This window comes from Scyliorhinus torazame, chromosome 9, assembly GCF_047496885.1.
Source record: "Scyliorhinus torazame isolate Kashiwa2021f chromosome 9, sScyTor2.1, whole genome shotgun sequence".
Classification (NCBI taxonomy): domain Eukaryota; kingdom Metazoa; phylum Chordata; class Chondrichthyes; order Carcharhiniformes; family Scyliorhinidae; genus Scyliorhinus; species Scyliorhinus torazame.
Window position 1 is genome coordinate 62,006,092 of NC_092715.1, and position 14,159 is coordinate 62,020,250.

The 14,159-nt window shown below is 42.3% G+C and overlaps 1 protein-coding gene across 1 annotated transcript in view; it reads right to left on the reverse strand.

The window, feature by feature from the left end:
* Nucleotides 1-2,825: 2,825 nt before the first annotated feature.
* The window catches only part of scamp1 (secretory carrier membrane protein 1), an 87,250-nt gene continuing 75,916 nt past the window's right edge, over nucleotides 2,826-14,159 (reverse strand). Inside the window, exon 9 of the mRNA XM_072516007.1 lies at nucleotides 2,826-5,435. Coding sequence (XP_072372108.1) covers nucleotides 5,283-5,435 — 153 coding nt within the window. The 3' untranslated portion in view covers nucleotides 2,826-5,282. The remainder of the gene's footprint in view (nucleotides 5,436-14,159) is intronic.

Genomic DNA, 14,159 nt, shown 5'->3' on the forward strand with positions numbered 1-14,159 from the left:
AGTCTGTGTCCCACCCATTGTGGGCAGGATCCAGATCGCAATGTCTCATTAGATCTCGCACGGCGTAACGACTGTCGGGGATCCCAGAAGAGGACTCTCGATGGATCTACCGGCCACGTCCCACCCAGATTCCGGCCGGAAAACCACGCCCAATGTGTTTTTCAGCTTGGGGAGATGAGGTAATTGCTGGGTGGAGCTGAGAAAGGCAGACAGGCAGTGAGTTTGGAGAAGCTTTGAATGAGGGGCTAAGGTCTGATCTGCCTGACCCAGAGTCCACAATTCTATCCAAGTGGATAATTTAAAAAAATATAATATTTTAAGTAGAGTAGTCTTGTCTGAGGACAAGGAAGAGGCTGAAACAACCTAGTTGAAGCAGCTAATTGAAGACATTCAGCCAGAGTCTGAAGGGGTACCAACCAGAGCCAAATCTGTTTTATAAACCAAGTATTACTCTATGCCCTGCTAATTTTAAGATGGATTAAATGCTGTATGTTTACTTTCTTGTTGTTTAATAGGAAATTGTATAGTTGTGCTAAGGGTAATTGTAAGCTGTTCTTTTGGGTGTGAAGTTAAAAATTTAATATTGTATTCATAATAAAGTTGTGTTTTAGAAATACCAAAGCCTATTTTTTCACACAATCACCCCTGGAGTGAATCATTCTTTCTGCACAGTCTTAAACTCAACTAATATTTGCGTTGCGGTCCAGTATCCTAGCCACTGTCGGGGTCTGGTCTGAGATCGTTATGGTAGGTAGCTTTCCTCGAGAGCGTGAGCACCACGGATTGAAAAATTTGGTGCATAATATTGCTGTTTCTTCACATGAAGAACTAGCATAGTGCTCAATCCATCAAGAAACTGAGAAACTACACTCAAGAATTGCAATGTGGCATGTGGACAGAATCAAAACTTTAATGGAAATGACATAAAAATGAACAGAAACGGTCATAATTTACACTAGATATTTAAAAGCCCTATGTCAGTTAATTATGGGCATAAATTATTTACTGGCAAATGTCCACATTTTAAGATGCTTAATTCTGAAATATGGCTTTAGGCAAATTAATTTTAGCTTCAGGTTAACCATCTTTTTTCTTGTTAAAAGTTTCCTTTTAAACGTGCTTCTGTTATACCTCAACAAGTTTAGACAGATAAGAATTATAAAATTACATTCAAAAATGCTTCGAGCTAGAATGTTGCTGAACAGCACAGTTACCTAAAATGTTTGTTTTGGTATGCTTAACTGCTAAACTGTAGTTGACCACTGCTGCAGCAGTCTAAGGAAACTATGCTCCCCATATTCGACCAGTGTTTCTGAACTTAAATACTATTTTTATTAAAAGGAAATGGGGATATAAATTCTGTTAATTGTTAAATGCTAAATTTCCATCTGACTACTAAAGGTCAAGCTTCTGCTTTTCACTTTTAGACTTCACATCAGTCTCTCCTGGAAATACGCAGTCACGCTAAAGTGCTGTTACCTGGGCATTAAGCACCTTTTATCTTACCCAAGTAATTATTCCCCATGTTTGCTTAGACTGTAGGAATGGCACAGAACCAAATTAAGCCTGGTCTTCACCAGATTCCACAAGCATACATTTCCCAAAGTATCTCTGACTGATTTCTCTTCATCAGTAGTCGAGGGAAAGTGGTCAATTTCAGTAATCTCAACACTACCTTGATGACTTCACCTAACTCGCAGATCTACGATCAAACCTAGGATCTACCCACTGTGTGGCTCCATGCCTCATTAGATGGTGCAATTACTTACACCCATTTGGGGAGCAACGCACAAATGGACCTTGTAGTCTATAATGTGGATTTACTGCAAATCCAAATAATGCTCCCTAGTTCAGTTTAATTTCTCTTTTTACATAACATACGGAAAGTTGTTTTATTTGTTATATTCACCCATTTCACCCTCCTTAAACTACCTCGTTTCCATCTACTTTATATTCAAATTAAAAAATGTATTGAACACTACTTTGAAAACAGGAAAAAGTGAAATGTTACATTATAAATTGGGAACAAACCGGTTTCTTCCTTTAACTCTAGACAATTTTACACAGTTCAAAGAAGATTGGTAAAGTTTCAAATACAAATGGGCAGGATAACCAACACCTAAAATAAATAACTCGTATGTAATATACAGGATTTAGGAAAGAATCTAGCTGCAAAGTCAGAACACAAGTCAGCATCTTCAAGGAACATTTACATAATCAACTGGCTAATAGGCATCCTCCAACACCAATGTATTCACAACTACAGGAACCCTAAGGACAAGTTCAACTCAAACTTTGCGCCACTAAAATCAGTTTTCAAAAGGTCCTCATCTGCATTCAAATAGAAATTCCACGATCATTCGCAGTGATGTGGAACTTGCTCAAGCTACTCTACTCCATTCACTTCAAGGAATTACTGTCGAAATTGGAGTACTATTTACCCAAATTAAAACTAGCAATTCAAAAATTGCCATTTCTGCCGACATAATACCAATACACTCCATTTTACAATTCTGTTAAAAACATAATCACAGTACTTCATGGCCATGAGTTTTAAAAACTAATTTTCTTAAAGTAGGAAATATCAATATCACTTACTACACAAACTAATAATGACATTTCCTTCAGGGTCTCTTGCAACATTGACATATTTACCACCATATTTAACAATAGTTACTGCAATTTGTTACTTACCATTTGAAGCTCTTTGATTCACTCCAAACCGAGAATCTGGTCACATTACAAATCTATTAAAACAGCACTCCATTTACATTTTCTTAACTAGCACTTTAAATGATGTAGAAAATCAAGATTTCATTCACTAGTTATTTAAAAAATATATTTTAATTTGAGTCGATTCAAAACATGCCAGCAAGGAAATGCATCTTATTTGTTATGATTGAACAAGTTGAGAATTGTTCAATGCTTGGGAATATGGAATTTTACATGATTAAAGTCTTTGCCTGCCTACTCAAGTTCATCTTGACCCATTCATTACTGGATGAAATATCTGGCCATGTTCTGTAGGTGCTAGTTCCAGGAAAACCCCATGACTGATGCTGCAGTGTGGATTTTGGCTGCATCAAATGTCATGGGGGTGTTAGGTTAAAATCTACAGCTTCCCCACAACCTGTCCAAAACTACTATTTAAAAGTCGTAGCAGTGGCAATTTTTATGGGTGTTTATACACACAACTTCGAAACAATACAAATCAATCAACTTACTAATTTAACTCCTAACTTTTCAGACAATGTTCATTCCAACATCCAAGTACATCATGCCTAGATCTTCTGTAAAACATTACAACTGCCTTCAAAATAAAAGGTACTGGATACATTCTCCCCCTTAAACACAGCACATTTATACAATACAGAAACATTTAATGCATGTACAAACAGGATAAAACAAAATTCCAAAGTGTGTCTCCTGACCAACTGGGTGCACCATCAGTTGTTATTGAAAAAACACGCCAAAACATGCATGCACGCGTGTATACACAGACTCAAATCAACACCTCATTTTAATAAAATTTGAAAAGAAAACAAATAGAAAGAATTCAAGTGAGACCATTCCAGTAGCGTGGAGATGTCTCCAAAAGGCATGTACACCCAGCAAGCATTCCTCTGTACAATAACCACCAGCATTGCAGAAAATAGTTCCTCAAAAAAGTGTTTTATGGTTTCACACAAACCAGTGTGGAATAAAGACTAACTAAATAACTCTAATTAAATCCAAAATCTTCTTCTAAACCATCTGTAGCCAATATGCACATTATGAGCAAAGCTTAATTCAGTGTTGGAGAACTATGTATATACAAAATAACTTTGCACACTTCCATTTTCAGGAAGTACTTTACCAAATCAGCTCATATACTACAGGATCCATTTTTAAAATTAAAGCTTTCTTTCTTCAGCCTCATCATTAACATTTGTTCAGTGACATCACTGGTCTGTTTTATTTTAGGTAGCAGCAGATCAGGTGGGTTTGGGGAGGAGGGGGGGGGGGGGGGGGGGAGGGGAGAGAGAGAGAGAGAGAGAGAGAGAGAGAAAGAGGGTTACAGAACGACAATACCAAAAATGTCTGCACCACTACTTCTAGGTCAGGCCTGTGAAAGATTTACACAATCACCACAGCCAGTCAGTCAGTCATAACTACCATCACAGAATGAGAAGATGATCTCACTGATCAACAAGATGGAAAGATTTAATAGCAGTAAACAGTTGTTTTACTTATCAAGATCACATTTTAAAAAGCAGTCAATTCAACCATTCTTTACTCAGGTCTGTACTTACAGCCTTCAGGCCTCTAATTAAAGCAATACTTTATTGATATATGATAGTCTTAATTGCTACTGTGCAAGTCATGGTGGCAGCAGCTGGATTTTTAAAATCCAGTTAAAATGGAGGAAAAAGTCCAAATTTTGCATTTGTAGGATGCCTATTCCTCAAGGGCCATTTATAACGGGCAGAATTGGTTTTGTAATTTAAATTTATGCGATTAGTAGGAAGGCACAACATACATTATTGCAGTTCAATTTCCAAAAGATATACTCCAAACAGTTCACTGTCTGTACGTGGTAACGCACAGTTACACTGTACCAAAGTTCACATCTCAACTATTTAGGCTTCTCAGTTATCATGTATTCAATAACAATACAAACAGTAAATCAACTGTGTGATTATACCACCAAAAATGACACGGATAATGCCATTCATCTTCAGTTAACAGTGCAGGAGAGCAATGAAAAATAAATGCAAACAATTAAATACAATTAGTTACTTTGACATTGACTTGGAAGTGCTTTTTATAAAGGCAGTTACAGATGTTTCACAGAAAAAAAAGTTTCCAATCCAATGTACTCTGGCAGTACAAACAATTCTCCAGGATCACAAAGTTGCGTGCAAATCAGTCAGCAGTCCAGTGTAGCACAGAAGACATAAGATTCTCCAGTAATTCCGGAGTGCAATATTAAAGAAGCAATGACAACATGCAAATTACAGTCAACAAAAAAAAGGGCAATATGATCATCCAAAACAGTTATGAAAAATAAAAAGCAATTCAAAAACAAAGTTGTCAAGCAAGAGTACTGTTTGTAAATTTTTAGCCCATGCAAAAACCTAATTCAAGGGCTACATGGAGCTTTTTTTATATAAAGGTTCATGCTGGAGCTAAGGGGAGATCATGTTCGGAGACATCAGGATGCATGTAATGACTGGAGTGGTGCATGGATGATGGGTGATCGGGAGGGGGAGGTGGAATGGGTGATTTGCTTTTCTGTCCCTTTAAATTTGGTTGCCTTTGAAAGCACCGCGAGCTGCAGTAGAAGCTGCATTTGCTGCAGCTGTCTGTACAGTTTTATTCGACATGACTCCTGTTGCAAACTCTTGTTGTGCTTTCTCAAAGCTAGCTCCCGTGGTACGATACATTCCATGTACCTAAAGAGAGAAACATATCTCAAGTTAAATGCGTCTCTCCAAACCTCAAGTGTGATAAAGTATAAAAAGATTATTTTTATTGTTGTTTGTAGCATAGCTCAAAAATTGCTAATTTAGTAACAGCAATCATACAACAGAATGGAGCTGTGAAAATTAAGGAAAGGTTTCAGAACCAACAAAAGCTTTAAGAGATTGTTGACATCCAAGGTGTCTGCACTAAATTTACCAAAACATTTTTTTCATTCACTGGTTTGGGTGTTGCTTATTGCCCACCCCAAATTTCCCTTGAAGGTTGCGATGAGTCACCTTTTTGAATTGCTGTAGTTCCATGTTGTATTGCTGTAGGCACACATGCCGTTAGGGAGGATGTTCCACTATTTAAACCAGTGACAGTGAAGGAACAGAGATATAGTTCCAAGTCAGGAGGATGTGAGATTTGGAGGGGAACTTGCACCCATGAATCGACTGCCCTTCCCTTCTAGGTGGTAGAAATCTCTGGTTTGAAAACCAGTGACAAAAAGCCTTGACCAGTTGCTGCAGTGTATTTTCTAGATGGTACACATTACTGCCAGGGGACCAGAGAAGGGAGTGAAAGTTTAAGGCGGTGGGTGGGGAGCCAATCAAGCGGACTTTGTCGGGCTATTTGAGTTGTTCGAAATGCACTCATCCTGACAAGTAGAATGTTTTCTATTACACTCCTGACTTGTGTCTTGTAGGTGGTTAACCAAGTCAGGGGAAGTGGCCAGAGTTCCCAGCCTCCAACCTGCTTTTGAGTCAATGGTACTCGGCAATGATAATGCCATTGAATATCGGGGAAAACTGATAAATTGCTTTGGAGAGGGCAATTGCCTGACATTTGTAGGGGTTTCTCGACTCTTTAGAACTTTGAGACCAGGTGAAATCTTTTATCACTTGCATATGCAATCACCAATTCTGCTTTATAGAATGCCTATTAAAAGTTGCATTTTGTTTCTGATACACAAACGCACTTAAAGTACAACATACATTTAGAAACTTGGCACTAGCCAAGAATTTTATCTCGACTGAGAAGCTTTTCTGCCATCATTTGGACAAGAGCTTACTGTCTAAATTTGCCATCATAATTAAGTAATTGCATGCAACTGCAGATCTTCCATCATGCTTCCACATGGCGAGTTAAACAACATGCGAGTGTATGCCCACCACATGGTTTCGCTAGTTAAAGTGTCAGAAGGCGAGACAAAAACGTGACGCTGGAAATTAATAATTTCAAGAAAAATATTTAGATAGTTACACCCATCCACGGCGCTGAGGACCCGGGTTTGACCCAGGCCCTGAGTCACTGTCAGTGTGGAGTTTGCACATTCTCCCAGTGTCTGCGTGGGTCTCACCCCCCCCCCCCCCCCCCCCCCACAACCCAGATTTGCAGGGTTGGTGAATTGGCCACATTAAATTGCCCCTTAATTGAAAAAAAAAAGAATTGGGCACTCAATTTTTTTTTTTTTTTTTTAAATAGGTACACCCACTTAAATCAGTTAACCCCAAGAATCAATGTCAGTAAAGTACCCAACCAGCAAATCTCATCATGAATTGACTGAATGTTAAGCATTGGTCACACTCTTCTTACTGCAACACTGCATCTCATTGGGGTTTTATTTGCTTACTTACATTTACACCTCTTTTAATTAAAGAATCTTGACGACTTGCATTATTTACAAATGCACTGCTAATTATTCTACATTCAAGTGTGCCACTCACTGGGAAAGACCTTAGACAAGGTGCAATACTCAGATTTAATTATTACACAGGTTTATTAAATGTATATGGATTTGAGACTTCTGGCGACGTCAATTGGCAGCAAAGCACACGAAAGGTGGCTCCCGGAAGGATCTTCGTTTTTTATCCCTTTTACCCATTTTTTCATGGGTTTTTGATGGGACAAGCAGAGTAGTAAACTCATGATTGCTACCGGTGCCACGTACAAGTGAGGCAAGGAACAGAGAGCGAGTGTAGCTGAACACGTGGCTACAGGGCTGGTGCAGGAGGGAAGGCTTTAGATATGTGGATCATTAGGATACTTTCTGGGAAAGCTGGGACCTGTACATGAAGGATGGATTGCACCTAAACTGGAAGGGCACCAATATCCTGGGTGGGAGGTTTGCTAGAGCTCTTCGGGAGGGTTTAAACTAGTTTGGCAGAGGGTGGGAACCAGAGCTATGGATCAGAGGATAGGATAGCTGTTGAACGGGCAGAAATAGCATGCAGCGAGTCTGCGAGGAAGGATAGACAGTTGATAGGGCAAAGTTGCACTCAGTGGAATGGGTTCAAGTGTGTTTGTTTCAATGCAGGGAGTGTCAGTGATAAGGGAGATAAACTTAGAGCATGGATCTGTACTTGGAACTACGATGTTGTGGCCATTACGGAGAAGTGGATTTCACAGGGACAGGAATGGTCGTTAGTTGTTCCGGGGTTTAAATGTTTTAAAAAGAGAATAGGGGAGGGAGGTAAACGAGATGGGGCAGTGGCACTGTTAAATAGTGAGTGCATCACAGCTGCAGAAAAGGAGGTAGTCGAGGAGAGTTTGTCTATTGAGTCAGTATGGGTGGAAGTCAGAAACAAGAAAGGAGCAGTCACTTTATTCAGAGTTTTCTATCGACCCCCAACAGCAGCAGAAAGATGAAGGACAGATTAGGCGGCAGATCTTGGAAAGGTGCAGATGTAACAGATTTGTTGTCATGGGTGACTTCAACTTCCCGAATATGGACTGGAATTTCTTTATTGCAAATAGTTTGGATGGAACAGATCTTGTCAGGTGTGTACAAGAAGGATTTCTGACTCAATATGTGGATAGGCCGACTAGGGGGGAGGCCATATTGGATTTAGTGCATGGCAATGAACCAGGCCAGGTGTCATTGTCTCGGTGGGAGAGCATTTCGGTGAGTGACAACAACTCCTTGACCTTTACCATAGTCATGGAGAAGGACAGGAACAGACAGTATGGGAAGGGATTTAATTGGAGGAGGGGAAATTATACCGCTATTAGACAGGAGCATAAAGTGGGAACAGTTGTTCTTGGGGAAATGCACAACAGTAACGTGGGGGTTGTTTAAGGAGAACTTGAAATGAAATGAATGAAATGAAAATCGCTTGTCGTCACAAGTAGGCTTCAAATGAAGTTACTGTGAAAAGCCCCTAGTTGCCACATTCCGGCGCCTGTTCAGGGTGGCTGGTACGGGAATTGAACCGTGCTGCTGGCCTGCCTTGGTCTGCTTTAAAAGCCAGCTATTTAGCCCAGTGTGCTAAACCAGCCCCGAACTTGCTGCAAGTGCTGAATAGTTTTGTCCTACTGAGGCAAGGAAGGAATGGTAATGTGAAGGAGCCTTGGATGACAAGAGAAGTGGAGCTTCTAGTCAAGAGGAAGAAGGAAGCTTCCGTAAGGTTGAGGAAGCAAGGATCTGGCACGGTTCTAGAGGATTACAAGGTAGCCAGGAAGGATCTCAAAAATGGACTTAGGAGAGCTAGAAGGGGGCATGAAAAGCCCTGGTGGGAAAAATTAGGAAAAACCCCAAGGTTGTCTACACTTATGTGAGAAATAAGAGGATGATCAGAGTGAGAGTAGGGTCGACCAGGGCTAGTGGAGGGAACTTGTGTGTAGAGTCTGAGGAGATAGGGGAGGCCCAAAATGAATATTTTACTTCAGTATTCACTAGATAGGGACCTTGTTACTAGAGAGAGGGACCTTGTTGCTCATGAGAACAGCGTGAGCTAGGTTAATAGATTCAAACAGGTTGATATTAAGGAAGAGGTGCTCGAAATTTTGAAAAGCATCAGGATAGATAAGTCCCCGGGGCCTGACGGGATATACCCAAGATTAGTACTGGAAGCGAGGGAGGAGATTGCTGCGCTGTTGCCGACGATCTTTGCGTCCTCACTCTCCACTGGAGTAGTACCGGATGACTGGAGGGAGGAGAATGTTGTTCCCCTGTTCAATAAAGGGAATAGGGAAATCCCTGGGAATTACAGACCAGTCAGTCTTACGTCTGTACTGAGCAAAATATTGGAAAGAATTCTGAGAGTTAGGATTTATGATTATTTAGCAAAACATAGTTTGATTAAAGATAGTCAGCATGGCTTTGTGAGGGGCAGGTTATGCCTCACAAGCCTCATTGAATTCTTTGAGGATATGACGAGACACATTGATGAAGGTCGGGCAGTGGATGTGGTGGATATGGATTACAGTAAGGCATTTGATAAGGTTCCCCATGGTAGGCTCATTCAGGAAGTTAGGGGGCATGGGATTCTGGGAAATTTGGCTGTCTGGATACAGAATTGGCTGGCCGAAAGAAGACAGCGAGTGGTAGTGGATGGAAAGTATTCAGCCTGGAGGGCGGTGACCAGAGGTGTTCCGCAGGAATCTGTTCTGGGACCTCTGCTCTTTTGTGATTTTTACAAATGACTTGAACGAGGAAGTCGAAGGGTGGGTTAATAAGTTTGTCGATGACAGGAAGGTTGGTGGAGTTGTAGATAGTGTTGAGGGCTGTTGCAGGTTACAACAGGACATTGGCAGGATGCAGAGTTGGGCTGAGAAGTGGCAGATGGAATTCAACCTAGATAAATGTGAAGTGATTCATTTTGGAAGGTTTAATTTGAATGCTGAATATAGGGTTAAAGGCAGGATTCTTGGAAGTGTGGAGGAACTTCCAAGTTCCTTGGGGTCCACGTACATAGATCCCTCAAAGTTGTCACCCAGGTTGATAGGGTTGTTAAGAAGGAGTATTGTGTGGTGGCTTTCATTAACACGTTAGCATTGTGGATAGCACAATTGCTTCACAGCTCCAGGGTCCCAGGTTGGATTCCGGCTTGGGTCACTGTCTGTGTGGAGTCTGCACATCCTCCCAGTGTGTGCGTGGGTTTCCTCCGGGTGCTCCGGTTTCCTCCCACAATCCAAAGATGTGCGGGTTAGGTGGATTGGCCATGCTAAATTGCCCATAGTGTCCAAAATTGCCCTTAGTGTTGGGTGGAGTTACTGGGTTAGGGTGGAGGTGTGGACCTTGGGTGGGGTGCTCTTTCTAAGAGCCGGTGCAGACTTGATGGGCCGATTGGCCTCCTTCGGCACTGTAAATTCTATGCTAACAGGGGGATTGAGTTTAAGAGCTGTGAGGTTTTGCTGCAGCTTTATAAAACCCTGGTTAGATCACACTTGGAATATTGTGTCCAGTTCTGGTCGCCTCATTATAGGAAGAATGTGAATGCTTCGGAGAGGGTGCAGAGGAGATTTACCAGGATGCTGCCTGGACTGGAGGACATGTCTTATGAAGAAAGGTTGAGGGAGCTAGGGTTTTTCTCACTAGAGCGAAGAAGGAAGAGAGGTGACTTGATAGAGGAGTATAAGGTGATCAGAGGCATGGATAGAGTGGTTAGCCAGAGACTTTTCCTGTAGCCATCTGGGATGGCCACTTACAAAGGGAAACATGGCCACTTGCAAAGAATCACGGGAAATATGGCCAATGCAGGATCTAGACGAACTCGGAGCTTAAGTGTATATTTGCCACTAGATAACCAGACACTATCGAAACCCCCAGCGATTTGCATTCTAATAGCCCATTTCCACAGAACAAAAGACTTGTACTCGGGTATCAGATACAGACAAGGCTCATTGGCGCTACTCCCTTCACCCAGGAAACCCAAACAGCCAAGGTCAATGACCGCTCAGGACAAGCCCAGCCATCAAGGCACCGGCCCCTTTATTGGCTAAAATCGAAGGCAGTAATTGATACCTGCCGAATTATTGGGTCCAAAGCTAAGGACCACCCAAAAGAGCGCGAAACCCCAGAAGGATAAAAAGAGACACTGCCATGTGTTGCAGTCTCTTTTAGCCCGGCGCACCGGCACTCTTTTGGCCCCGGCTTACGCCTAAAACCAATTGCAGCACAACGACCAGAAGCAAGTTCAAGACCATCGATCGCTACCAGACGGATGAGCCCAGCAGAAACGAAGTCACTTCTTCAGACCCAGCCACACCAAATCTGAACAAAGGCCTTGTTCCTCTGCATTAAGCCAGGTGCCTGAAGTTAAGTACAGGTTGTTGTAGTGTTAGGTGTAATTTAGCTTGTCGTGTTTTATGTTGCATGTCGAAGTAATTCTTGTGTGTAAATAAACCATCCTTGAACTTGAACTAACTAACTGGCTGTTGGGTCTTTGATCGATATCCGGTTAAACCATGTGGTGGTATCATTTGATACCTGGTGACTCTGAAAAGCAATATCATTAATAACGGTCATATTAGTATCCAGTTAAAAGGAGCAACATTATTGGCGTCTCCGATGCAAATTGGCAACATTATTGGAGACTCTGACAGGACTCAACCTAGAAGTGATTTGTCACTCCGAGGGAACTCACAAAACGTTGAATTAGAAGTCCAATTGGGAAAAGTGAAAGAAACCACAAGTGTAAGGCCCGTATCGATCAAATCACCAAGATTCGGAAGTGTGTATTAACTTGCATGCGTACTAACAGGGATATAAGGTAACCTCGTTAGATTTTGTTGCGTAAAACCTATCGGGAGTATTGTGAACGGGAAAATAGCTTCGGCCATACCCGCTGTTCGAATCGCCGCCTTCTTCCCCCGTCCCAGATTTACGGTAGAGAAACAGAGATTACGTTAGGAAAAGAGATACTAGTAGCAATGGCAGCAAAGGCAATGGAACGCCTGATGAATCCGCAGGAACCCGAGGTCGCAGCGACCAGTAGAGTAGAGCAGAGCAGTGCCCCATATGGGAAGAGGAATTGAGAAAGTACTTGAAGGTGAAAGGATGGCTCCTCTGGTCCGAGTTTTGTTCGAATGAAGTGTCAGGTCCAGGTAGTATAGGACAAACCTGGTGGAATAACCCAACCGAGATACATAAAAAGAATGAAGGAAAAGCTCGTAAGCCGATGGCAATCGTGTCCTGTCTGGCACAATTGCGAGGCACAGAGGAGGTCGTGAGGACGCTCTGTAGACAGCTTGTAGGGGAAGAGGAGAAGAGTGAGGGAAATGTTAGTGAATGCAAGAAAGTTAATGAGCAAGTCCAAGAGCAGCTAAAGACAAGGGATGGCTGATGTCAAACGGGCACACCAATCTTGTTTACTTCACCTAAGCAGCTTTCAGACACAATACGATAAGGCCTACCAAGATACACAACGTGCAGTTTCGGTAAGAGAAGAGACGGAACGACAGGTAGAACAGTTAAAGAAACAATGTGCAGATTTGAAGGCAGCTTTATGAGCACTCCATAGTTCCACAACGGAACAAAGACAGAGTACAGTAGATCACGCCAAATGTAGGCAACAAATAGCAAAGTTACAGTCACTGCTTTCAGTGCAAAACGGCTTCAGAGATACCTTTGGACCGAATTTAGATCAGGAGAATGGCCCCAGTTGGAATGAACTAAATGAAACTGCCCACAGATATGTGGAGGATACAGAAAATCAGAATAGAGCACCCCATTACCCAAAAAGAAAAGCACCCGCACCACCAACTGCACAGGCATCACACACCCCCCACGTGTTCGGTCACCACAGCGCAAGTCATCGGATCGGGAGGAGCCGGATTTCGTTTGCACCACCCCACTAACCATCACACAATTGAGAGATGCGTGCGACAAAGTAGAACAATTCCAACCCCTAGCAGACCCGCATCATTTCTTTGAGCGAGTAAGACAACAGACAGTTATGTACGGTCTGGACGAACTGGAGGAAGTGAAGCTTGTAGTCATGAGCCTTGACCCATCCGTTAGCTCAGCATTACCAGACCCACAGAATGTACGAGGAGCAGAACAATAGACATTGGTCAATGGCAGCAGCAGCTCGGGGCGGGGGGGGGGTTTACTTTATTTTTGTTTATGTTATTTACACTGGAAGGGTCTGAGGGGGTGTATACACCCCTATTCAGGGCAGCACAGTAGCATTGTGGATAGCACAATTGATTCACAGCTCCAGGGTCCCAGGTTCGATTCCGGCTTGGGTCACTGTCTGTGCGGAGTCTGTACATCCTCCCAGTGTGTGCGTGCGTTTCCTCCGGGTGCTCCGGTTTCCTCCCACAGTCCAAAGATGTGCAGGTTAGGTGGATTGGCCATGATAAATTGCCCTTAGTGTCCAAAATTGCCCTTAGTGTTGGGTAGGGTTACTGGGTTATGGGGATAGGGTGGAGGTGTTGACCTTGGGTAGGGTGCTCTTTCCAAGAGCCAGTGTAGACTCGATGGGCCGAATGGCCTCCTTCTGCACTGTAAATTCTATGATAAACCTGTTGTCTTAAGTCGGGGTGTTAATGTTAATTTATTATTTAGGCACGGGGGCGGGGGTTGCTTTTTTAGATTGTGTTTTGTACTTAACCCTGTTGGGTGCTTTTTTCTTTCTCATTTTGTTATTGATATTTTATGAAAACCTTTAATAAAAATTATTTTTTAAAAAAAGAATGTACGAGGAGGAAGCCTCCAGGAGATAAAGGCTGCTATCTTAAATGCAATTGGTTACAACAGAGGAGACCCCTTAGAAGGTCTAAACCGTTGTCGACAAAAGGAGGGAGAGCATCCAACTGCATTCGCAGGATGCCTTTGGATACACTTTAAAGCAGTCTTTGGGGATTTAGCCCGCGTATACTTAGATTATGACAACACAACAAAATGGGCCCGCAATTCAGTCTCCCACATCACAGAAGCAGGTCAAAAAGCCTGTGTGAATTATGACCCCGCAGACGCCACACATAAT